General features: G+C 37.6%; 1 protein-coding gene across 7 annotated transcripts in view; it reads right to left on the bottom strand.

The window, feature by feature from the left end:
- MECOM (MDS1 and EVI1 complex locus) overlaps positions 1–25,742 on the bottom strand; it is a 62,817-nt gene extending 37,075 nt beyond the window's left edge. For 2 of the 7 annotated variants that reach the window (XM_040621625.1, XM_040621626.1), the window contains exons 1-5: positions 24,669–25,732; positions 21,666–21,800; positions 9,748–9,850; positions 5,772–5,988; positions 462–609 (exon numbers count right to left, since the gene is read on the bottom strand). In XM_040621625.1, the coding sequence (XP_040477559.1) occupies positions 462–609; positions 5,772–5,988; positions 9,748–9,796 (414 nt within the window). In that variant the 5' untranslated portion in view covers positions 9,797–9,850; positions 21,666–21,800; positions 24,669–25,732. Of the gene's footprint in view, positions 1–461; positions 610–5,771; positions 5,989–9,747; positions 9,851–21,665; positions 21,801–24,414; positions 24,537–24,668 lie in introns of those variants that run through there. The other 5 variants (XM_040621628.1, XM_040621629.1, XM_040621631.1 and 2 more) reach the window with 4 other exon arrangements.
- Between the last annotated feature and the right edge of the window lie 833 nt (positions 25,743–26,575).

Genomic DNA, 26,575 nt, shown 5'->3' with positions numbered 1-26,575 from the left:
TGATTTATGATGGGGACTTGGGTGGAAAAATCTGCAAATGTAGGAGTCTCCTATTCTTTCTGAATAGGCATTCAGAAACTTTATGTGACTTCCTCACAAATTGCTGTTAAAAGAAATCAGTAAATGTGCATTGGATAAAATTTTCATTCTCCATAAGGCTATAAAACAACCCTTCACTGGCAAGCCAGTAGCGGAACCAGGAATTTACCAAGGATGTCTGACACCTAGTTCTGGAACTCACCATTAAGCCTCACTTCCTCCCTTACAAAAATAAAAGGATACCCACTAAGTGTTTTTATACACTGTACTAATGCCTTTTAGCATACAACACTCAGTCTACTTTTCTCAAGATATTTATAGTTTCCCCTCTCAAGGCTTGTTTTTATATATCATAGTAAGTGATGGATTAAGAGAGAGCAGGATGACAGAGAGAGGCCAAGTAGTCTACAAATTCACTGTACCTTGGCACAGTTTTCACATTCATAGTGCTTTCCACTGTCATGTGACATCTGGTGGCGAATTAGATTGGACTTCCAGTTAAATGCCTTGGGACACTGATCGCACTTGTATTCCCTCTCTTCAGTATGTGACAACATGTGTTTCTCCAGGCTGTTAAGAGAACAATTGATTTAATAAGACATGGTGACAAAGAACACATTCATAAACAGAATGTCATTTTATTAGTAATCAAACTGGCAATTAAAGAAAAAAGAAGGAAAAGTGGTTGAGGTGAGGAAGACGAAGGAGAAGAAACAGGCCTGCGACAGACAAAAGAAAATGTATTTCTCCTAGACTGTGTCTCACTCACACAGAGAAGTACTCCTGTTGTTAGAAACTAAATCTGATTTGGCTATCAGGGACTAGTTGCCAATTCAGGGGCACAGTAAACGACTAGTCATTTGTCCAGTTCTCGATTCACTACATCATTCTAAGAGCAACACATATTGCTCATACCCACTCAATTCAAACACATACACTCAAACAGAAGATCCTCAAAAATGCTTAAGAACATGAGGCAGGTATCCTATCCAAGGCCTATAACCTCTAGATTCAAAAAGGCATCGCCACATGGGAAAGTGAGCCGTGAGCTAACTATTCATCGAGGAACTTCCCAATATAACCCTAGGATGGCTGGATGGTCAGGCACATGAACCGATGAATGGATATGGATATACACAGATATGGAAGAGTACATATATATATAGTGCCTTTGAATTAGAGAGGAAAGAAAAGTGTATAATATTATAAGCAGATGCACTATTAAAGCCCCACAAAAGAAAAGCATAGTTAAAAGTTTCTCACAAGCATAATTTCTCTGGTTTAAAGCATAGAACATTTTTGCTTCTCAAACATTTCCCTCTTCTGAAACTTGTATATGAAATCTGCATGAATGTAATGAAAAGCAAATATTATAGATAATGGGTTGCTCTGATACTCCGATGTTTGTAATATATTTGTTAATTAAATACACACCTATAACCCATTGGAATACTACCCCCAAATAAAGTAACCAGAGCTCCTTGGAGAAAGCGCCTGTTTCAAATTTGAAGCCCAAGACACACAAGATGGGCCTTGAACATCTTGTTATGGCAAAATGCATGAAAGTTACAAATCATGTCAAAAGAATTAAGGTACCAACATGAAAAGACACCCACTGACCAGAGATGAGGAAATTTAAGCATCAACAAAAATAATAATCTCATCCTTTAACAGACAATATTCAAAATCACACAAGCAAAGCCTCACCAGTCACCCTTGGAAGATGCTGGGAAGCCAAATCATTATTCTGAAAGCTAGTAAACAAAGGGGGAAAACTCGCCCCCTTGCCTTGCTTTTCCTATATGAACTGTACTTCAGGGTGAGCAAATAAACAATGAGGGGAAGTTTCTCTGCATAGAATTAATACAGATAATAAATAATGAAAGAATGATAGAAGTAGAAAACATTCATTTTACAGCACATAAACAATTAATAAATCTAGGCAATCCATAAATAAATCTTGTGCCTCCTGAAGGAAATAAACCATAACATCAGTGAGATATTCTTTCCAAAACAATGAACCTAAATCTGATCAAGGCTTGGGATGTTTTACAGGAAGTAGAGAAGATGGAGAAAGATGTTAACACCAAGGGGACATGATCAGTAGAATCCAGACTGGAGGAAATGCTACAGGAAAAAGTAGTTTCTTCTATAAATAAATTTTAATGAGGAAGGGAGGGAAAGAGAGAGAGAAAGAAAGAAAGAGACTGACTTTGACTGGAGGAACTTACAAATTAAGAGAGACATAAGAGATATGCCTACTAACTGCATTGGTGGACCTTAGTTTGATCTTAATTCGAACAAAAAAAATTCTAAAAATAATGAGATAACTGGGGGAATTTGAACACTGATTTTATATTTGGTAATACTAAAGAATCATTATTTTTAAAGTGTGGTGTTGAAACTTGTGTTTTAAAGAGTCCGTTTTTTTTACAGATACATACTGAGCTCTTTATGAATAAAATGACATAATGTCCAGGATTTGTTTCAATAATCCGAATGAGTGTAGCTAAGACAAGACTGGCCTTGTATGATAATTACTGAAACTGAGTCTATGGGGGTTTATTACACCATCCTCTCTAGTTTTGTATATTTTGAAACTTTCCATACTAAAAAGATATTTTAAAAAAACAACTACCAAGCATGTAAGCACTCTTTCTCTCCCAAATTTTATTTTCCTGTGAGATGAATACTCCAAATTCAAGTATCGAGTAAGATGCCTGTGTGCCTAGAATACATCCAGTAGTTGTGTAGACTGTGTGCGTGGCAGTGTGTGTAAAAATAAATAAATAAGTGCCCTTTCTCATATCTTGATAAATCAGAAATATCTTTCCCATATTTCTTCTCTTCCTCAGCTTCCTCCCTACAACTCTATTCATATTGGCACATGAACTTACTTTTCCTGCCTCTGTGAGTCAGTCAACTTTGTAATGCTATTCTGTTTGAGCACAAACGGTGCTATCTCTGTGAACAAAAGGTACCAGGAGAGTACAGGAGTGTGGAGTCACAAGAACGGCCCTATCTTTATCTACAACATGTAATCCTCTGTTTTTACGCAAGTCGAAATGTTATTAAGAGAGTTAAGAGAGAGATACCATCGACTGCAGTTAACATTGAACTGAGTCAGGGACATCTTCCAATCATTGCACAGATTAATATTCTCCCTGTCATTCTCAGCCACCCAGGAAGGCAGGCCATTTTATGACATCTATCATACCCAATGTGTATGTCAAATCGTAAACTCTGAAAGCGAGTGGTAGAGACTGGCCTATACGTGGAGTCTTATTCCCATGTCCCAACTCCAAGGATATGATAGAGCTTCAAGAGTACAGTACATGGCATACGTGGGGGGGAAATAAATAGCACTGCAAAGGGAACTTTTCTTCCTTTCTCCTCTTTCTTTCTTTCTTTCTTTCTTTCTTTCTTTCTTTCTTTCTTTCTTTCTTTCTTTTTTTTCTTCTACTCTAGCATAAAAGCCATATTCTTCCATGGAATTATCAGCTATCAGTTTATCAGTGATAGAAAGAATAAAAAGGCACGTGGTTCTTACAGAAGCAAATGTGCATTTCTTTCACAAACACAGAAGCAATCCAGTCAGTCATTAGTGAGACTTCTCCACTTTTCATAGAAAAGCCTTCTGGGTTCTTTTCAACTTTTACATATCAACCTTTGTTCCTCACCCTTTTTTGTGTGGAGTAGTGGGGGAAGGGGGTATTTTTTTTTCTCAACATTTTACAGAAAGATACAGAACAGAGTAATTACCATGTCCAAAAAGGATTTCTCATTTGTTTAAAGTATAAAGAAACAATATAGGATTCGATAAAGTGGAAAATATTCCGGGAATGTAAGTTCTGCACATGGCTAAATTATATAACCGAAAATACCACTTAGACGGTCGACATCAGGCTGCATCGTGACATGCTAGATCATCTGGCTGAGCTCCTGAAAAGTAAGTTTTGAGGGTTCATCCGATACCAGATAATTAGGTTTCCTTATTGTTTTCCACTGAATGTTTGACTGAAGGAACCAAACTGACAGTTGCTTTTGGCGTTAAGTTGACTCAGGCTCAATCCTACAGCTAGTCAGAGTAAGAACCTCTCTCCACCTAAGTGTCTCCATACACTTCTAGGGGGAAGTAGGCATTACATTTTAGTATTTAGTCCACCAATTTTTGTTTTATGATGCTGTCCATTATTTCCGATAACAAAACTGAAGGAAATATACTTAATTTCTGGCATCAGAGATACTGCCTTACATATAAATACTTTCCTTACCCACTAGTATTTATTACTTGCATTCCGTTTTTTAAATTTGGTCACAGTTGTATTTCTGAGATATATTTATTTTTATTACAAATCTATTTTTTACCAAACATCTATAACAGATTTATTCTCTACATGGATTTATATTAAATATTAAAGGTGAGTTTAAAGGGCACTGGGAAAGCCCTTTTATTCCCCCTTTTCTCTCTAAATTTTCTGAATTTTCAAACCTAGAAATTCATTCTTTTGACTCAGTCTCCTCAAGGAGTGGGTTATACTTGACTCTTTTTTAGTTATTTATGCACTAAAATCAATGACTACTGTATGAAATCCTTTCCTGTAAGAAGCCTAGCCAGAAAAGAGGATGCAGGGAAATCAACAAAGAGAAAGAGGAGAGGAAAGAAGGGAAGGCACTAAGGAAAGAGAGGAAACAAAATGGTCAAGGGCAGTAGGTGGAGTGTCCAAGATAAACCATGGGTAATTCACACTCTTGAGTAAGGCCAGTTGATACACTACCATTCCCACTTCAATACAGTAATGCTCATTTGAAATTCTGATTCTAGGTTCCAAGGATCGTTTCTGGATTTAAAAGCAAAGAAATGAATGCAATCATTAAAACCTTTTGTGGGCCAAGGCAAAAACCACTAGGTAGAAACAAACAGAAAACCTATTAGCTGGTTATATACATCCCTGATCTTAAAGACTGTTCTGTAGCATAATCATCACTGTAGTTTTCCAAGGGCGGATTCCAGGGTTGTTGTTTTCTTTAACAGAAATTTAAAAAAAAAAAAAAAAAAGTTCTTGAATGAAGTTCAAAAGCCTACAAAAAATTAATATATTGCTGATACGTGATTTTTACTTTGTTAAAAATAAGTACTAAAGAATAATTTCATTTAGATCATGTTTACTTTTTCCCATTTTCTTCATTGGGCATGATTTTTTTATTCTTTCATATATGTGTGGTTTAGATAAATAGTTGAAATGAAATCCACAGGTGACAAGGATCTATCAAAAGATCATCGATCTTTCATTAAGTGTATACCAGAACCAATCCTTTTTTTTTTTAATCATCTAGATGTTTCTAGAGGCAGCTTTACTACTTGGCATATGATGACTTTAACTGGCATCAGTGTTGTTCCAGCACTCTTGATTCTTCCTTTAAGTCCTATTTTACGCTGCAACGTTAAGCTTTCAGTTGCCGATAACACCGCTTAAATAAACATAAACACATTATTTTCTGTCTAGCATCAAAATAACTAATTACAACTCCATTGTAAATGTTTTACAGATAAGAATTTCCAGTGAAAACTGATTTCTGAACATGTCGCTAACACACTTTGTCAGGCTCATTGCAGTTCCAAATTTCCCATCTGCATAAATTCTGAAAATTCAGCATACCGACTGCATACCAACAACACTTGACTGCAGAGGAAATAAACATGTTCCATAGTGCAACAAGCCATTTCTAACCTTTGCAAATCGGGGAAAACTTGGTCACATTCCTTACACTCCTGGATTGCATGTATGTCTCGGAGATCGTTTTCGCTTTCAAGTTTTTGTTGGAAGTCTTCTTCCACCATTGAAAATGCTGAGTGAGGGGTACTGCAGGGGAACTTCTGGTGATCTGCTAGCTCAGCCTTGGACTCAAAGAGCTGGTCACAGTCCTCGCAGCGATATTGCCGTTCTTCTGTGAAAATAATTCAGATGTTACCAGGCCTGGGCTGATCAGGAAGTGTCACCACAAACCAGCAAGCAGTTCTTATCGAATTATGGAAGACATAGTGGAAATGGTTTAGTCGTCATTTCCACCACTTCGATTTTACCCTGAATTAAAAATAATACCTGTAGAGAAGCCAGGATACCGTCCAGCAGTGTAATGTGGTTCCTGTGACTACAGTACAGCCTCCTCACCAGATAAAAGCTTTATGGCTTAAACCCTTCCAGGAGTTAATATTCACAGGATATTAAAGTCATAATGACCACTGACTGTGCATCATCTATTTCCTCAACCCTGTTCATGGGTACTGATATTTCTCAAGACCTGATCATGAGAAATTATATGTCCGATGTTTATCCCATTCTCAGATGAGGCTACTAAAGCTCAGAGAAGTTCAGTAACCAGTCAGGAATGATTATAGAGCCAAGGGGTTGTGCCAGGATCTGAACCCATCTTTGTCTCATACCCTTCTCACCGTGCCATGTTACCTGGAGGGCACGTGGGACACCGAAGCCCTATCTGAGTCATGCTTGTACCTGGTTAATAGCAGTAAACTTGGATGTTTCATTACATTCCTCATTACCACGTAATGGGACACAGGATGTTTTCAGTACCCTTTGAGGCTAATTTATGTTACCCTAGGGTCAGGGCTAATTGGCAGGGCCCTGTTAAACAGCAAACATATCATGAATTTGCACTCTGAATCAGTAAGATAAATAAATGGTCCTAGTGGGAACTAGCGATAACAAGGTTATAAAGTATAAGGTAGTGATCGTATTGTTCCTACTCTTTCCATCTGAACTGCTTTTAGCCCACTCATGAGGCCACACTATGCACAGATCACACAGACACAATCACAGAAGTCTTGAAAACAGCTCACAGTGCTGCAAAGACACCCAGGACAACATGATACATAATCCCTGTTTTATAGAACTACAGGCAGGACCTACAGCCAGTTGTTCACTGACTGAATGTTTTTGTGGGAACATTTAGTCACCAACAAATGCTAGGCATTTTGCTAGGGAATGACTACATAAGGAACTCAAGGGGATACACATGTGAACAAATAGAGTGTGATGTATTTTATGACAGATGCATGCATAGGGCCTAAGGGAGCCCAGAGGAACGTGTCTAATCCATCTAATCTGAGGGAGCGAGGTTCAGAAAAGGCTTTGCAATGAGCAAGCATCAGCCAGGTGAAGTGGGATGAGGGAGGACGTTTCAGGCAGTGGGAACAGCGGGCACCAATGGTTAAAGGAAAGGAAGAGCATGGCAGCTTGTGGAAAGGCAAAGCCGTAGTAAAATAGGGCAGGCTGATAGGGCGCATGTAGGGAAGAAATGGGAAGTGAAATAAGAGAGGGTAGCAGATCACTAGGGGCTTTTGGGGCCCGTGCCAAGACGGGAACAGAAAGCCACTGAAAGTTGGAAAGCCCGGCTATAGTGTAACAAGTTAAGCAGAAGTCAAATGGGATGCCACTGTTATAATCCACACCCAATACTGGTTTGATTTAAACTAAACCAATAACAGGGGGCCCAGTACGGTAAAGAAATCACTATGTAGATTTATACATGTGTCAAGTTTGGACTGTAGAGGGTTAAGGAAAAGCAGCATACTAAAATAAATCACCTCAGCTCTAAAGTCAGGTTTCTTGATGACATCTTCCAGGTAATGGAAACATTTCCTATACTCTGTCACACTATTCACATATTTAAGATCTACATTTAGGATGTGCCTGGGTGGCTCAGTTGGTTAAGTATCCAATTCTTGATTTTGGCTCAGGTCATGATCTCAGGGTCATGAGATTAAGCCCGGTGCTGGTTGTGGAGTCTGCTTGGGATTCTCTCTTTCTCCCCCTCTGCCCCCTCCCCCACACCCACTTGCTCTCGCTCTCACTCTCTCTCTCAAAATCATCATCATCATCATCATCATCATCATCATCTACATTTAGGATCTCACCAGCAGTCTGAACACAAACAGAAACTCCAGGCCACACGGATGGATGGAAAAGGCCTAGGATTTAGAGATAGCAAGACCTTGGTTTGAAAGCTGACTCTACCACTTTCTAGTCATGTGGTCTTGGCCAATTTACCTAGCTTTAGGTAGCCTCAGTTTTTCTATGTGTGTAATAGAAACGATTCCTTTCTTACAGGTTTGATCTATGTGTAAGACCAAGTGAGATAATAAATGGAGAGCATGCATCTGGTATACAGTAATGTGTGTGATGCTTGTGTTTTATTTTCTCTCTCCTAAGCAATCTGAAATCCTAGAAGTATAAAACACAAAGCACCACTTAAACACCATAAACATTACATATAGCATATATGGTATATATATAGAGAGATGGATATGACATGATGAAAACAAAAGGCAACTGACGGATTCAAGAGCATTGTAAGGGCAGGTCATTTATGAATCGTAGCCCTAAAAGAAGAACAGTCACTTCTATTTAATTTTTTTAGAGTACCTATATTGCTAAACATATTTAGAATTTAGAATATTTAGAATATTTATATATCTAGAACCCTTAGAATATTTATATATCTAGAACATTTATGTTGCTAAAAATAATTGTTTGAAAACCTTTTTAGACCTAACATTCACCAATGAAAGTTGCCTTGCACTAGAGAAAACCCAGATTATGCTTCTTATCTTCGAAGCACTCTTAGCCGTCACAGACCCCATGGATCAGACGCCCTACTCAGGCTGAAACTCTACCCGGCTGGTTGAGAACACTGGGTCTCTAAGAAGAGAAGAATTTCCAAAAGGTTCCCAAAAATATAACTGCTGTAATCTACAAGAAGGCAGAATGCAGCCCAGCCAAAGGAAAACATGTTCAAGTGAAGAGCCAGCCAAGACGGGCAGGCTCCTTCGGAGGAGCTGCCGAAGCAGACACTGAGGTTCTTCTGTCACGGATGCCAGAAGGACGGGAGGGGGCTCGATCCCCACCTGTCAGCTCAGTTGGGGTGAGAAACCCTTCCCAGTGGTCCTTCCAACTAAAAAACACTCTAAAGACACCATTAGATTATTTTGAACCAAATTATGTTACATTAGGAGAGAGAAATAAGAAAGAGAAAGAAAAAGTACTCAATTTTCATCCCAATGATACAAATCAATACGGGTAGAATTTTCTCTTTATCTGTCTTGTACATACATAACTAGTAACTATAATTGTCTTGATTCCCCCCCCCCTTCATTTGATTTAGAATAGGTCTCTGGCAAATAAAAACTTCTCTGGCTGTAAAATTTCCTCATGTGTACTTTTCTCCCAATCCCCATCCCCCCAAACCTTGCCCATATGGTCACGCTGGCTAGGGTTTTACTCACATTGATACACTTTTCCCAGTAAGAGAACATCAAATGGGAAGAAACAGCCACTAGATTTATGAAAGCCCAAACCGAGTTCTCTGAAATTACTTCTGTAGAGTGAAAGGATTCTCCCCATAGTCTAAGGGATTGACGAAAAATTTAACCATGTGATATCTCAGTCGAAATATTCAAAATTCCTTTGGCCTCCACTTTAGGGAAGACCTCTGCTGACTTGAGCTTCACAGTAACATCAGCCAGGCATCAAGCCAAGAAAAGAGCCAGTTACAAGAGAAAGAGTTTGCGAAAACTGACGTTGAAGAGCCAGGAACACCGATACATGCCACATGCAACGGCCTCATGGGGATGCTGCATCCCAGCGACCGAGCGAGGGCAGGGAGGGTGGTGGCGTGAGCAGTACTAACCGTGGATATCCGGCGCCATAGTTTCATGGGGATAGTCTTCACTCTTCATGAACAGCAGGAGCTCCTCTCCTGGGGCAATGTCTGCTACTACTCTGTAAAATATCTGCACGCGACCAGAGATGGATGGGGTGGGAAGAGAGAAAGAAGTGAATGTTAAGAAAGGGCAAGATATCCACTAATATCTGTACGTCTTCTCAGACCTTAACATATGTCTTTTTATCAAAAGAAGTGTGACTTCTGGTGACAAATGGAAAGCTGTGACTCTCATGCCAGTACACAAACTCTTCCAAATCCTCCTTCACCAATCAAATCGTCTTCATACAAGGCTTTCTGTGTCACATATACCTTGTGTAATGTTTAGTGAAGAACTTTCCCTTCTTTGAATTCTTCACTCTAGTGAACCACCCAGGTATTCACAGAGCTGAATATGTCTGGCATTATCCAGCAGTGGCCTTGCAAAGGGCAGCAGGGGCACAATGACCAAGCTTAGCGTGTCCTCAAAAGCAGCCACCTTCTCAACAAGGTGTTTTTAAGGATGTGACATAAGGAACTGAGCTGTAGCGATTCTCCTGTCAAAGGAGAATCTTCTGTTTTTAAAAAGCTTAATCCCCCTCTCACCAACTTTCAGTACACCAGATCCAGGACTTGCCCTCATGCCCCAGCTCCTGACTCCCACTCTCTGAAAGCAGGTGGTATCCCTTTAATTGATTCATTTATCAGGGTGGTAGGGGGTGGTGCTTATTCCCCTGCTTCCTAGCAAAATTCTGAGGAGAGAAAGAATTTACTAAATCTGTTAATGACTGACTAAAAAGCTGTGGGGAAAAGTGGACCTGTAATTCCCCAGAGTTGCCTACCTTTCCCCTGACCAGCTCTGTGACCTTAGGCAAGTCATTGTCCAACTTACTTGTCCAGGTTTCAGGGTTTTTTTCATCTACAAAAGCATTTTCATTCACAATATACTCAAATAGCTAATTTATTATGTTGTACACCTGAAACTAATATATTATATGTCAATCACATCTCAAAAAAAAAAGCATTTAATCATGAAAATATTTAAGGTGCTTATTCATTTTATCACAAAAAAATGTTCCTAGTTTTTAATCTTATTCTAAGATTATTTATTAAACAACAATTCCATGACCAGATAGAGGTTGTGGAAGAAAGAATGAAGTTATACAATTAACTGGTGAAAATGAACATCCACACACACAACCACCAGAGCAACAAAGACAACAACAAAACTAGGGATTCAACTGCGCTCAGTCTCAATCGATGGGAAAAATTCACATGACACAAATTACTAAGAACTATGAGAATGTATCTTCGGAGGGCATTGCTTTAACTCTGTTGGTTTCTTGCAGGATATTTGACATTTCAAATGGAGGAAAACTGAGTAAATTAATATCTTATAAGATCAACAGAAATGTGCATAACTTTCATGGTATTTATCTGTTTGTTTATCCTTCGAAAAGCAGAAGACATCAAATATAAGTATGTGCCTCTTTATTCCAGTAGGTGGCTCTAAAGTCCAATTGTTTATTTTCCTATAAAAACATCATAGCACCAAATCGTGCTAAATCCAAAAAATCAGTCAATGAGGAGTGTTTTCTGCCTAGTTTCTTTCCTGTCAAAATGAAATCAATTTTTCAGGCAACAGTAGTTTAACCACGTGAAGTTGGTTTATAGAAAGTAATGCCAAACGCAAAATGTTGCTAGAATATGTCATCATATAACCTGAGATTCTTTATATCTACCCACAGATAGACTCCAGACTATCTTAAGAAAATCACATCTTGTCATGTGTTACTTCTACAGAAACCAGTGAGTGTGCAGTGCGTATCTTATTAACCCTCACCTGTACATTTTTCTGTTTTTGGAAGTACACCAAGAGGAATAGTTCTGTTCAAAAAGTTATCAGGTTGAGAAAAACTATTGTGCATTCACTTTTTTTCCCCCTAAATCTTCCAGTTAAATGCTTATAAGCACCCTATTTCATTCTGGAGTTCTATTTCCCCTTAGAAAACAATGGACTTCTCTCAACAGTTTGAATCACCTCTTTTTTTGGCATCTCTCAAAGGTTTAACTTATTAGCTTCCTTTCCAACAACATGTTGACATTTGAATTGTGACATATTAGAACTTTTCGGTGGCTTCTCGGAAATAGTGAGGTTAAAGAGACAATACCCTGCAAGACCGTCACACAGGGCGATTGTCTCTGTTGGGGAACGCTGCTTAGACACACATGCCAGGTCATTTTAAGAAAGTATTATGATATCATGCTTTCTTTGTGGTCCACTCTTAATCATGTCTCTTTTAATTCCATTTCATATTTACTCAATCCAGTGTGAACAGTCCAAGAAACAAAAGAAAATGATAGGTACATTTTAAGTATAGCGTATAGAGACAATATTCTTTGCAGGGACATCGATCGCTACTGTAATTCCCCTTAAGTATCCAGATTGTCATGTGAGGAATACTGAGTGCATAAAAAATAAAAGACACGGAAGAGTGTTGATGTTGGCTTTATTTACTGGAGGTAAAAGGTGACATTCTGGGCCACGAAAGGCAAGGCAAAGCAGAGTGGGTTTTAACTTCAGGGTGTTCTTTTCGATTTTAAGTGAATTTTTATGGTGCTCATGAAACTGAGGTTTGAAAAGAACTGGCAAGCGCCAGACGTAATGAGGGCAGATTCTGGGCACACTTCCTCATATAGCAATAAGAATGTGCCTCGAAGTCCCATCCACCACACCCTTACAAATCTAGTGGGTTTTTTCGAGGTGTTGCTACCACTTGTGATCCTTTTTATATCTCATCTCTTAGGATCTTAGAAAGATTCGGTAACATTATATTTTTCCACCTATAATTACAATGACCCCCAAAAATAATTTGAATACTCGAATCCAGAGATGTCTGCATATAAAGTTAATTTATGTTCTACCTTGGAGAAGTGAGAGGAGGAGTTTAAACAAAAACATAATGACAATTCGTTGCCTCAAAACAGCTATGGGGAGGAATGATGGAATGTAATCTTGGAGGAATCAAACCTTTCTGAAAATCAGATATCACATCTCTGCTTTTATATTATAAAATAGGTCTTTCAGCAAATAAAAATACAATAAATAACAGAAGTGATTTATGTAGCTTTTTCCCACAGGTTTGTATATTAAGTGTTCTTGGCCATGCTCATAAAAATATAACCATAATGTCTTTAAACTCAGTGTAGTCTCAAAATCTCGGCTCTATTGCAGTCCTATGAATTATATGTCATCTGAGTTACGTAACAGAAGCAGAGATCCTACCAATAGAACCTCTCTGGTTTTTGAGTTGGAGAAAAATGGAAGGGAATCATTACTCTGTTGAATTCCATAAAAGAAAAGGTCTCTTCTCCCATCAGGGGGTTTATGGAAAAAGTTATCTGGATCCAAAATAAAAATGGCCCGGATCTGGGTTTGTGATGAATTCAACTCAAGTATATAAAGAGGGACTCCAAAGTCTCAAAGACTCAGAAAAAGTTCAAATTGATACAAAAAGGGTTGTTGATTTATTATTTTGCTGTGTCTCTCTCGGAATGCTTTCTAAGAAGGAAAAAAAACCCTCAATTCCCCACAATAGAAGTTGAAAGATAAGAGGAACGGGGCCTTAGTGTATAAGAAAATAGGAATATATAAAAATTCTGTTCTTTTAAAAGTCATGATAAGCATTTTTAAAATGTGTTAGCTCCTCTAGAGTTTTCTCTTTGGTAGCGAGTAACAAATTCCAGAAATACAACATGTTATGACCATGACCTAACTGTGCGTACATTTGACACTTCTGAAAGTTAAGGTAGTTTTTTCATAAATTTCCCAATATCTTCGTGGACTCTTTTTATTTTTCCAGAAAGCTATTTTTCTATCTTTGTCAGTATGGATATTATATCTAGATCTCTGGATGCCTCAATTTATAAGAATAAATATTTGTAGTAAATGTTTTAATTAATAATCATTTTGTATTTTTTAATTTTCTCAATTTGCTAAAATAGCATAGTAGTGAAATTTCTAAATATTTTTTTTAATTCTAAATCATTCGATTTTGAAAATAAAACTAGAAATTCCCCAAATTGTTCACTCTTACTAGTGGTAAAATTCACAATTTAAGGCATAAATTTAACATTATATACATCCATAAAGGAATTACTCTGAACATAATTATTATACTTAATGTATTTTAATCAAACCTCGAAACCAGTTCCAAATGCCAAAAGAATATCCCTTCAGTTAATATTCACAAGGCTAAGCTAGGGATAAAAGGCAGTGGTGATTGGATTTGATTTAACAAATTTTAGACTTCCAAGAGGTATATTTTCATACAATATTATATATAAGCATGGATGTACTTGGATATGTTATATATTTTTATATGTGACCTATAAAAGTGGTAAAGTGTACACCTTGGGGAAATTTTAAATTTGCATAAAATATTAGCAATCTCATATTAATATAAATGAATGTTTAATGGCATATGCTTAATTCTAATTATATATCATATAAGGGATATGTAATAAATTATATACAGTAGTTTGTATATAATATATGTTACAGTAGTTTGTATATAATATATGTTACATATAGTTATATATTATATGTAGTTGGAATTGGGATTAATCATATTTTATTAAATATTCATGTTCTTTTGTTATTTAAGTCCAAGAGCACAAGCACTAAAAAGAGTATGGGCGCTTACAAGCATTTCGATAGGGAAGTTAATACGCTATAAAAGACTTCAGGCAAATTCTGTTTTATACTGTCAAGGCCTGTGTTCAACCGAGTCCTCCATCAAACAGACAATGCTACTATTTGTATTTATAAATGGTAATAATGTGGGTTCTTGTTTATTATCCTATAAAATAGAAAAATCTAGAATCTGTCAGACCAGACTTACAGTCTAGTTTGCTATGCTTGGATCAATTTGAAGTATTGTGCTTGTACCACTGAGACAGAAGAGAAATTCAGTGCACAGGGGGGAAAACAAGAAAAAAGAAAACACATCATTTACTTTTAAAAAGATGAACAAGGCCTCATTGTTATGAATCCCGTTTATTTTTCCTGGTCAAGCACTGAAGTTTTATTTATGCTTAATAGACTGCATTTGGCATGTCTAAAAATGACAGAAGTGTGAATTATGAATGACCTTCAACCTATTCAGGAAGTTGTAATAATTGAAATAATAGAGAAATGTACTCCCTGCAGAATCTGTACGGAGAGACAACTTTTTCAGACTATTGCGGTCTTCTCCCTTTGAAATTGACAGTTGATTTCTGCCTCTTCCAGCTCCCACCATTCAGCCTGAATGCTTTATTTTCTATAGCTTCATGCAATGTACCAGACTAGGAACAGCTTAGTGGAAACTTAACATTTGGAAGCTAGGTGGGAGAGGAGGTAGGTGACAGTTTGCATATCCGAACAAAGTCAACATTAGATATGAACACATCTGTCAGCCCTGGTGCTGCAGAGAGGTAACATCAGGTCCACAAAGACAGTGTGTGCATATGTGCTAGCTTTAGAAAACACTGTCTGGACCCCTGATCTACCATAGCTATGTGGGAAACCCCAATATTCAGGAGGGCATGAGTAATGTCAAGTTTTTAGCCTCACCAAGAGAGACTCTATTATACATTCTCAGCCTAACTGGTAAGAGATAATGAGAAGTGTCTTCAGGAGACAGAGAGATTGATTACAGAATGGAAAGATATTTGTCCAACAGAATGGAAGTTTTATCACGGCCACGTTGTGCCAAAGCAAACCACTCTCAGTTTCCTTAATTTCTCCAAAGAGATGGTATACCATATTCATCTTTCAGATGACAGTCTAAAGACTAGAAGATATTTTGAGAAACATGAGGTACTGTCTTCCTATATCCAAAAATATGTATCCATCGGTTATTTTCAGGACAAAAATATTATTGGAGGTGAAGCTTCCCCCCATATTTATCTCTTTATTAATAACATGAGGAGAAAGCCAGGTATAATTTATTGGATGACACAAAACAGAGAACTGACTGTTGGTTTTAGTTTGTATAAACATAGCAAATGATAATGATCCACCTACTATTATATCTGGAGCCTACAGTGTACCCAGTCTGGAAGCCTTGAAAGTTTCAATGAAATGACCTCTACGGACCCCTACAGTCCCCACAAGAAATATCCTCTGGTCACCTGCCTTTAACGTGGCCATTTCATTTGATTCTAGGAAAACCGATCATTCTGAATGGTTTCAGAATGCCTGGGAAGAGTTCCATCATCACATGATGAGGAAGCTAAAGATCATCTTTGGGTTTTTTACCAGGCTGGAGGCTTTTCTTGTGTCCTTGACCAACATGTTTTCCACCTTGATGGACTGTAATGCATTCTGACGTCTAACTCTTTGGCACCATTCCAGAAATAGCTAGACTCTAGTATGGGTGTGATGCTTTGAGATCTTCCTGAATGGCAGGTGTTACATACACACAAACACTAAGTACTTAAAATATGTACAGAATACCTCAGGTCATCCACTTTTTCAACTTATGTGACCTGTGAATCTTCATAAAATTCCTAGTCTGCGTAGTGTTATGGCTATCCTGTGTCGTGAGCATCATTACGTGAAGGAAACATTTCTGGGGTAGGGGTGGCCAGGGCTGTTTGTTTTATCATGTGAATATCAAATGGCAAACTATATCTGAGACAGTTTCATCTTCAGGTGAAGGAAGTAACTTATCAGGCAGGCAACATCCCCCCAAAGTCAGCTTAGGCCCCGTTCACAAGGCCGGGCTCTGGGTACTGCCAGCTGGCATTCATCTTAAAACAGCAGAGCATAACTTTGGTATAAAAGTGGAACTTGACTTAAAAGGAAAGCAAAGAAAATGCCCCAAGCCAATAATAATTTTAACATCAAAAGAGGTCATAGAAAATGTGGACAGAAATCCTTGTAAAGGAAGAGCAAATTAACAAATTACCTGACAGTTGACGCAAACATTTTTAAAAAGTGAAAAGAGGCGAACAAATTACATTTTGCTTTTCACATCGCTGGTCTTCCCTGCTTTTTTGCACAAATTGCATTAATTGAATAATTCAGGAAAACTTTTTTTTCTCCGTAAAAAGCCAAAGAAAATAACTTGATAATTGAGCCCATAATAAGCTTGTAGTAATACTACTACTCTAGTGTCACGGCCGTCTGATAGAACCATTGACGTGGACCTACGCAGAGGGAAAGTGGGTGTGCCAATTCAGCCCTGACGTCCTGGAAGCCGTTAAAACTTCATAAGGTAAGGCACACACGAGAACGATGCCCGCTCCAACTGACAACACTGTACAGTCTCGCTGTCGTTCATTAACCACAAGAGAGCCGGCAGGACCCCTACGGGAGTTTTGACCTTGATTTCTCTGAGGGGCGCTCATTCTTCTATGTCTTATTTCTTCAAAATATACATCAGGCATTGGATAATCTCTTATTGACACATTTCTTTTTATTCAAAGTGAACAGCAGACTTCTCTTATTCTACTTACTAAATACCAGCTGTCAAGGGCCTGTTTAAAAATGAAAGGACTTATCACCTTGTGTAAATGACAAGATTAATAATGTCTTGGGTTTCTGAGAACTTTATTCCAGTTATAGACCATGTTAAGGGCAGGCCAGGAGTTTGAATGAAACCGTGTTCTTTTCCAGGATGCAGAACACATATATACACATAAAACGTTACCCCAAAGCACACGCCCAAATCATTCTAATTATCATGAGTGGAAAGGCAGGTCTTAAGTCTATACAGTCAACGTATATGAATTGTGCCTTACTGACCTGATTACAACCAATATGGGTTCACCATGAAGAAGTATTAGGGGAAAAGCTGTGTTCACAGAACTGGCTATTGCATAAGTACCCCAAATTTGCAAACATATCATAGATGAGAACTGGCCTTGTTTGAGGTAGATAGGGGGTCTATAGGGTCACCTTGCCTTTTTTCAAGGTGAGGGTATAGAAATATGGAGGTATGAGGTGACTTATCAAAGAATGGAGGGAAAGGTAAGAGCAGGGTGAGGCCAAATCTAAAGCAATGGGCTACACCCACCCAGCAGAATGGTTTGTAAACGTACCTACAAGACATCAAAGGAAAGGACAGCAAAATATCCAGAATAAAACAGAAAGAAAGAAAACCTCAACAAATCATCTAGATGTGTACCTACTTAACATTCAACACATGGGTGTTTCCAGATGTAAATGAAACTCAAAATAATTAATTGTTTTCATGCTTCCCCTGCATATTTGGTCCTCCTGAGGACCTATTCTAGAAAGAACTTTCATCACCCAACTCTCTGCTTTTGCTCCTGCCCTGCTCTACCTCTCGGTGCCAGCTCTTGCTCCTGAAAGCAACCGGGGACAATTTCAGACTGTTAAAATGTAAAAATATTGAAGCACTGTCTGTCTCAATAAAAATTTCCAGCTAAATGCTATGCCACAGCAATGTGGCTATGTAACATTGTACAGAAATTTTAAGGAATATGGGGAAACTAATTAGGACTTCAAGGATAAAGAACCTTGGACATTATTATAGATCTTCTATTTTATGACTTGAATGTGATTGTTTAATTTACTAGTGTCTTTGGTGTGACCTTCTTCTTCAAAGATAAATTACTATAGTTAATACAATATTTTCTGGGGGATGGTAGGGGATATCAGCCAGGAGCTGCAGCTACTTAGAAATTATGATTTAAGCATTCACTCCAGTGTTTTCAGAATTCCTATCTCCAAAACCATCACTGCAATAATTTTGAAAACATGAAGAGACATCTAAAAACAATAAGCTTGGGTCTTTCTAGGAAGCATTAAGAAAGAAAACTGCCACAAAGCTCACTCTGGCCTGAGGGGGAGAAAAAAACCCTGAAATAAAATAACTCACAGAAATCTACTGGAAAATTTAAACTCAGGAAAATCCCCTCAAATAAAATCCTTGTACAGAAGTATTAGGAAAATGTTAATCGCATGGCCTTTGTTTTTATGAGACAAACCAGATTACATCTTTTCTCAACTTTACTTGAAAATCAAAATCCATGCTGTTCCTAAGTACTTCTTCACCGCCAGACAAATCAAATATGGGTTTTATCCAGTACACATGTTTTGACTGTCTCACTATTACCAACCTGTATTATCATCTTAGCAAGAACATTTATTCTCTTTTATAGAACTCTTCCACATCATTATAAAACTGATCCACAATGATTAAGCTTAATCTTTAACATCAGAATTTCTAAAAATATCTTCTTTGCAAAAATAAACTATAATTTATACACCCTTGTTTTGTTCTGGGCCATCTTTCCCCTTCTTTATTAGACGTCATAAGTATTATAATGACTAGACTACAGTTGAGATTCATCTGACATTTTTCCTTTCTGTAGCCCAGGACTTTTACCTGTCCTGTTATTAAAATTCATTTTATAAACTTGAACTCTAAGAATCGGAGCAAAGAGAAACACTTTTTTTATAATTTCTTGAGAGTGCTTCATCTGCTATTGTTTGTGCAGGTGAGTTGATGTTGCTCGTGTTTAATAATTACTCCTGGTCCAGGTCTCTCTTTATGGACATTAAATAATATCTCACACAACGAAAGTGTTCATTATGTGATGAGTTGTGCTTATTCACCATTTGGCAACTCTTATTTCTCATGGAAAACAGAACAAGAAAATAGACCTAGAGAATCTCTTTAGTCAGCTCTTTTATCATTGTACCTAGTCCAACATTCACATTTCAAAGCTGTCTGAAATTGTAGTCTTAATTAACTTGTAGAACTATGCATACAAGCTTACAGATGAATACGTTTATAAAATATGCATACGCTATTTGGGTATCTGTTCTCTTTTGTCTTGTCAACTGGGCTAAGTATGATTGTGTGCATATATTGCCTATCACACAAACCTGACTTTTACCTCTGACTTTCCTCTCTCGTTGTTTATGGGTGAACTTACTTGACCATGTAATGTCAATTTCACAATTATGTTATTTGATATGTGCTATGTTACTATCTTAGACTTCTGCCAGTAAAATACATAAATTTAAAATGAGTGCTTACAGAAATAATGGGTATGTGTCTAATATTGGCCTTTTATGTTTTTCCTGATTAACTATTTCCCTTCATTCTTCAATTAAAATAAGTAAACATGCTGTTCATTATGGTATGAAACCAGCATATTTTCTTTTGAAAGCAATATATTTTATAATGTGTGTTTCAAAAGTAACTGTGTTAAAATTATAAATGCCTGCCCTAAGAAGCAATCTAATTCATAGTTAGCAATAGCAAAATGGTTTTGCTTTTTTAATGCAATCAAGATTCCCAATAAGAAGAATATATTTATTACAACATATGAGACACATAAATATTAAATGAAAAAACGTATTGGCCACAAGTCCCAGTCTTACACCATCCTTTCACTGATCCTACAACAGTTTTATCTGTCCAAGGAGATAGCTCCTATTGTCAGTAAATATGGTAGCAAATAATTATTATGATATAATTACATTATTTCATCTTACAGCTGCCTTTTGAGGTCCGTCAGCTCCTTTATTTTAGGAAACATAACCTGAAAAATTCATTTACAACACCTATGTATTTCCCACATCTACAAATAGTGTATGCTCAAAAAGTGTTTGTTGTTGATGTGACAGTAACTCATATGATGGACTTGGGATATTTTCTGCTCCCAATCAATAGTTAATTTAATAATGTTTTCCTTTGTCAATAATGCCTCTTGTTTTCTTACAGCAAAGGGAAAAAATAATTGATTGGTTTATTATTTTTGATATATGTGGAAGATTTCTAAATGATACCTATTTAAACCTAATTTTACAATTTACTACCTCTTACACAGTTTAGTCAGTAAAAATTATCTGGTAGCTGGTAAAATGCCAAAGAATAATCTCATAATGATGATTGAAATAGAGTCTTAGGCCATATGACGCTAACATTACTTAACAGCTTTCAAATGGAAACATCTAATTTAAACTTTTCTTTTTCTTGGTGCTGATTTTCACAGTAAATTCGCCAAACAACTATTTTAATATGGCCTTTGAAACATATTTGATTTAGGTAACCATTGGGTTAAAAGAAATAAATGATGGATAACATAATTAAATTCGAACCCAACAGTGTTTATAAAACAAAAATTAACAGGCTACACCTTTTGTTGTTTCAGGTATTGTCATACTAAGTTACAAGATTCATAACCTAACTTTATTGAGTGCAAAATATGCTTCATGATATTTTCATGATCTTATTTCATAGTTATTGTTATTAAAGTTAACCTCACTGCATGGGCCTCCATAAAGCAATTTCCAGCAGTGATATTTTTAACTTTTCACCAAAAAAAGGAGTATTTTGTTTAATCTAAAAGTGTTTCTCATTTGTAAACAGGCAAATCAATATAAAATGCACAGCCAGATAAGACCACATGTAGATTTTATCTATCTATCTAGATAGATAGATAGATATCTACTATTTCAAGTAAAATCTATATAATATTTCAAGTGTATCACCTCCAATTTCTGCACAAATTCATAAAGTGTTATTGAGTAGCTCAATACTTCCCATGAATGTTTCTCTATTATGATGGTAAAGAAAAAAGGTAAAGAACAACTAGCAATAAATAGTACTCTGTTTTTAAAACATTCAATCACACTCAGAAAACTAGAGCATTTATGAAGTTACAAAGTGCGTAAACTACCCAAAAAAGTAGCACTGAAAGAAAGTAGTACTGCAAATAACTTTATTCTGCATCTTACTTATATTTGTGCATTACCTTTCACCATATCAACAAACAGGCCACAAGGGTCTACTGCAGCTCACTGTTATTTTTATTCTTCAGGCTTCACTGATACTTTAGTGCTCTCAAAGAAAGACAAGAAAATCTTTACAACATACCTGGTCATTTATCTGGCATGCAACGAGGTTGTGTTGATCGTAACAGCCAGCGAACCTGATGTACTTGAGCCAGCTTCCTACATCTGGTTGACTAGCATCTATGCAGAACTTCACATTGCAAAACTCATCTAAGATCTGGAAGGAAGAAGAGGAGAACAATCAATTTCCATATCAGTTCATTCATTAGAATGGTTAATTGCTTGAAAATACTTTATTCAAGTGTATAGCCCTCCTTTAAATCCTTAAAAAAAAAAAGTCAGGCAGCATGCATATTAATAAAGGAGGAATAATAAGTTATCTTAGAAGCAGCAATGTACCGTTTTTTAAAAGAACAAAGCAACTGTACATTATTGCAAAAACTGATCAATTGATTTAAAAAATGCTTGTTTCCTTGTTATGCATGAATGAGTGCTATTGACTTAATTTTATTCCATGTGATTTTTACAAAAAATAATATTGAACAGCATATATTAACCTCATATTTCTAAACTAAATAGTCAATGTTTTAGATTCAGATTGTCTTCCCATGTAACTGTATACTTTCACATTTTTGCCTTTTAAATTAATTAAAAAACTTTAAATATCACTAAATTCCTTTTCACTTTGCATTTCACTACCATGAAACAATTAAATCACGCCCTTAATGGAAGAAGTTATTAAGATCTGTCTCATAAATGTTTCTGACCAAACTTAAGAAAAATAAATGAAAACAAATGATTGGTAAACACTCATGCAAAATATGGCAACCTAATGTTTTAGTTAACACATGCCAATGCATATTTCAATTTTATGGTTAGTAAGCAAAATAACAAAACTGACTTGTGAACAAGTAAAAAATATATAGTAATATTGTAATAAACTGCCATCATTATCTATGGTTCTGTATTGTTATTTTTCACAAAATTTTACATTTGGCCTATCCTGAATATTAATCATTACTTAGGGCACCTTAAACAAAAATTGAAATGGGAAACGTCCATTTTTAAGGTTTTGCATACTTACACGAAGCTATTCTGATTCACTAGCAGCAATAACGTTTTAAACAACAATATTAAAAACTGCAGAGTTGTTGACCTAATGGCGAATAAGTAGAAAGGCTGGTAATGTTAATGTCAATCACTTAATGCAAACTTGAGGAAGTTTCCTATCACAGACTAAATAAGACAGTCCAGAACAAGAACTAATGAATTAAATAACTCCCACAGAACCCTGCTGTATCTACACCTATGTAAAAGTAAAAACTAAACTCTTGGGCATATAGACCAAAAGCAATCTTCCATAGAATTCAGATAATCGCCTAGTTGCAGATTCAACTCATCAACTCACCCACAAACTTCAAGAAGCCCAGAGCTCTGAGGGCTCTAGTCAAGAGGCTTTATGAATAAGCCTTTGGCCATGAGGCAATTAAAGAGCAATAAGTAGTCCCACAATTTAAAAAAGAAAAATCAAAACAGAAGAAAGGGATAATATTTGCTACACACACACACACACACACACACACGTACGTCTTTTTCAAGACACAGCTTCACACTAACAACAGAAAGTCTACTTTAAATAGCCTCTCTAGTGAGAAAGACAAATATTAACAATTTCTTATTTTTAAAATTACAAACTTTAAGTTGTTTTCTTCAACTCTCAATGCTGAGTGACTCTAATGGCAAGTTGAGATTCCCCCCCCCCAGATGTCTATGGGGGAGCATAAATAACAATAGCAATACACATTTTAAAATAGTAAAAAGTTGGGATTTTGCTTTGTTTGTTTTTTGGCTTGTTTGGTTTCTGGTTGATCTTTTGTTATTTGTTTTCTTGACTAGCAAAAAAAAAGGCAGTTGTACTGACACACTAGAGAAATATTTAATGAAGGAAATAGGGTGAAGTCAATGAAATGCAACACCAGTTCCATTTCATATTTGCAGAAAGACGTGGAAAACTTGTTAATTTCAAAGTCAAGCATCATCTATCCCCTTAGCTTTCGAGCATTCCCTTTTGCGGGGGCAGGGAGTTAAGTATTGCATATACTGCACATAAAAATTCTAGGTGTAATTTTATTCCGTGTTAACATTATTGCCATTGCCACTGTCAACAGTGAAATTAATTTAAAAACAGGTTCATTTCTAAAGAACGTCTTTTTACATATATGTTATATGATTATTCAAATATTTCACCAACATATTAACTTTCTTACTCTCAATATTCTTGCCCCAAGACAAAAGCTGAACTTTCTCCAAAAACGTTTCCCCCCGGGTGAATTATTCACTTTTGATTTGCTAGCAGAACTGCATTTGTCTCCCAAATGTCTTAATCGTCTCGGAAATCTCGAATAAAATAAAGTAAGAGCACATCTTCCGTCATTTCATCTAACACACTCCTGTGTTTTTAAAAGCTGTCAAGTTCCAAAGATAGCTTAAAAAAAAAAAAAAAGAATTCCCTTTAGGTGGACTTTAGAGAAAGGCCCTTTCAAAAAACCAACAGCAAAAGGAAAGAAAAAAAAAAATCCCCACAATCTAGCCAAAGGGTCCGAATGTGACTTTCTCGCGAAGCAGCACACGATGTTGGACAGCAAAGCTGTTACTTGGCAAGGTGGAACTCGGCCGAAAGCGGCTCCAAAGTCGCGTGGCCGGTGCCAGGAATTCAGATTTTGGCAACCCCACCTTCTGCGTCCCTGATACCGACCGACAGACACACGGAGGGAGGGGAAGTAGGAGAAGAGCGGGAGGAAAAAAGGCCGACAGCCGGCAGAGAGACCCACCGAAGGCCGGACGACCCACCCCGGAGACGCGTCCAGATCGCACGGTTCCACAGGAGGAACAAGGAAATCGCCAGTCCCAGCAACGTAGATAAGCAGCAGGGCTCCGCGAGACTGCGGGCAAGTAGGAAAAGAAGGCTGGGGGGGGGGGGGCGGGGGGCGCCCCGGAGAAGGGGTGCCAAGGCAGGAAACTGTCCGAAGTTACAAACTATGCACATCGCCAAGACTTTTTTTTTTTTTTAAGTGAGTTCTCTTACCTTAAGATTTCTATGGCCTCAACTCAGCAATAAAAGGCAATCACAGAAGAATTAAAACAAACAAAATAAAATAATCAGCAGCCCCCAGCTTTCCTGCACGAAAATCCTTTCAAACGATCCCGAACCACATTTCGGGATGTTAAAAAAAAAAAAAGAAAAAAGAAAAGAAAGAAAAAGGAAAAAGAAAAAAGAAAGCCTCGCGTCTCGATTTCCGAATAGGTCTCTGATAACTTTGTCCGTCTCTAGGATCTGCTCGCCAGGACCACGCGTTTCAGATTTATTGTCCGCCAACAGTGTATTTTTAAGACCAGAAATGAAGTCTCCTCTCGTCTGGGTGACCCGGGCTTGGTGTGTTTTGGCTTTTTTTTCCCCCTTCCTAAATGAGCTCGGAGCTATTCCTTCTGGTTCACATCACCTCCCTCTTTTCTCACTTTCTCTTGCTCTTATCAGCCCGATGTGTAATGAAAGTTATCTGAAACCCACTAAAACTTCTTCCACTTCTCTCTCCCAGTTCCAAGGGGGGGTAAAACAGGCAGGAGGAGGAGAGTTTGAAAAGGTGGGGGGCCTGGGGAGGCGAGGGGAGCTCTACCCCCTTTTAGATCCTCCGCAGCGCCTTCCCCAGTCCTAGACCCTCACGGGATCGTCCCCTTTCGCAACTCCAAGCGCAGCCGCCGGGTTTCTATTTCATGAACTGTCTCTTTAAAGAGGATCTGCTCGGCCATCCAGAAAGAACCCGGGGCGAGGGAGAAAGGGAGCTATCTCCCGCCGCCCAGAGTGATCGGAAGCCAGACGGGCTCCTCTTTCAGTAAATTTTTAAAGTGACAGCAGCCTCCTCTGGCGGGAGAGGTCACAAAAAGGTCGCCAAGACCCAAGTCCTATAGGGACAGACTGATTATGGATACACCATCCCCCTTAAACATGTAGATTTCTCCGGGTAAACAACCAATGGGCAGATCTCGCCAGGCAAGGATTTCTTTCCCTAGGGAAATATCCTCTGTTTCGTTGTCCTGAAAGCACAAGTGTAAGTGTGTGCGTGTGCGTGCGTGTGTGTGTGTGGTGTGTGTGTGGTGTGTGTGTGTTGGAGATGTTAGAGATGGGGGATGGGAGTGATCGGGTGGTGAAGTGCTTTGGGGGGTGTGAGGGTGTGTGCACCAAGGCTGGGGGCGGGGCGCTGGAGGGGGCGAGAATGGGTTTCGGGTAAAGAGACACTGGCTCATGCTAAACCTAGTAATTAGTTGAGAAATTTTCAGAAAACAGCAGCCTAACAGTGAAAGTTGACATGTCCATTTCCAGTTTTCTGCTAAGCATATTTTCAAATGATTATTGAAATTCATACTCTGTTCCCTCTATTATTATAGTTAGGTCAGCTGAAGAGCATGCTACTTTTTCAAATCATAGTTTTCTTAAAAGAAGTAATTTAAAAATCTGAAACATTTTTTGCATATAACCTGCCCAAATAGCGTATTAAGGACTTGGGGAGATTGACAATTATCTGGTGAGTTTTTGCCATATACTGTGATACGTTAATTAAAACACCATGAACGTCCAAAAGTGGAATTAAGCAGTTTGACAACTCAGGTTATTTTTAAACTTTTAACATTATAAATGCTGCTTTGGGGATCGAGTACTGTACGGTGATTAATAACTTTCTAATATATATGGTCAATTTTTATCAAAACATTTCAGAAACAGCACTGGAAGAAAGAATATAGGGAATGCGTGACAAAATGAGAGTCTACGGATTTACCTATAGTTAACCTTGAAAACTTTAGTAAAACCCACCGGTTAAGTAGAAATAAATGCTTTTTACCACAAAACTCCATTCATAAAAACAAATGAACAAATCCAACTTCTCAGCTCGACACTGGAAAGTTAAGCAAAGTAAGCAAGTCGAGGGACCCTCGCGG

This window comes from Ursus maritimus, unplaced genomic scaffold, assembly GCF_017311325.1.
Source record: "Ursus maritimus isolate PB19 unplaced genomic scaffold, ASM1731132v1 scaffold_4, whole genome shotgun sequence".
NCBI lineage: Eukaryota > Metazoa > Chordata > Mammalia > Carnivora > Ursidae > Ursus > Ursus maritimus.
This window is presented reverse-complemented; position numbering and strand designations above follow the sequence as displayed.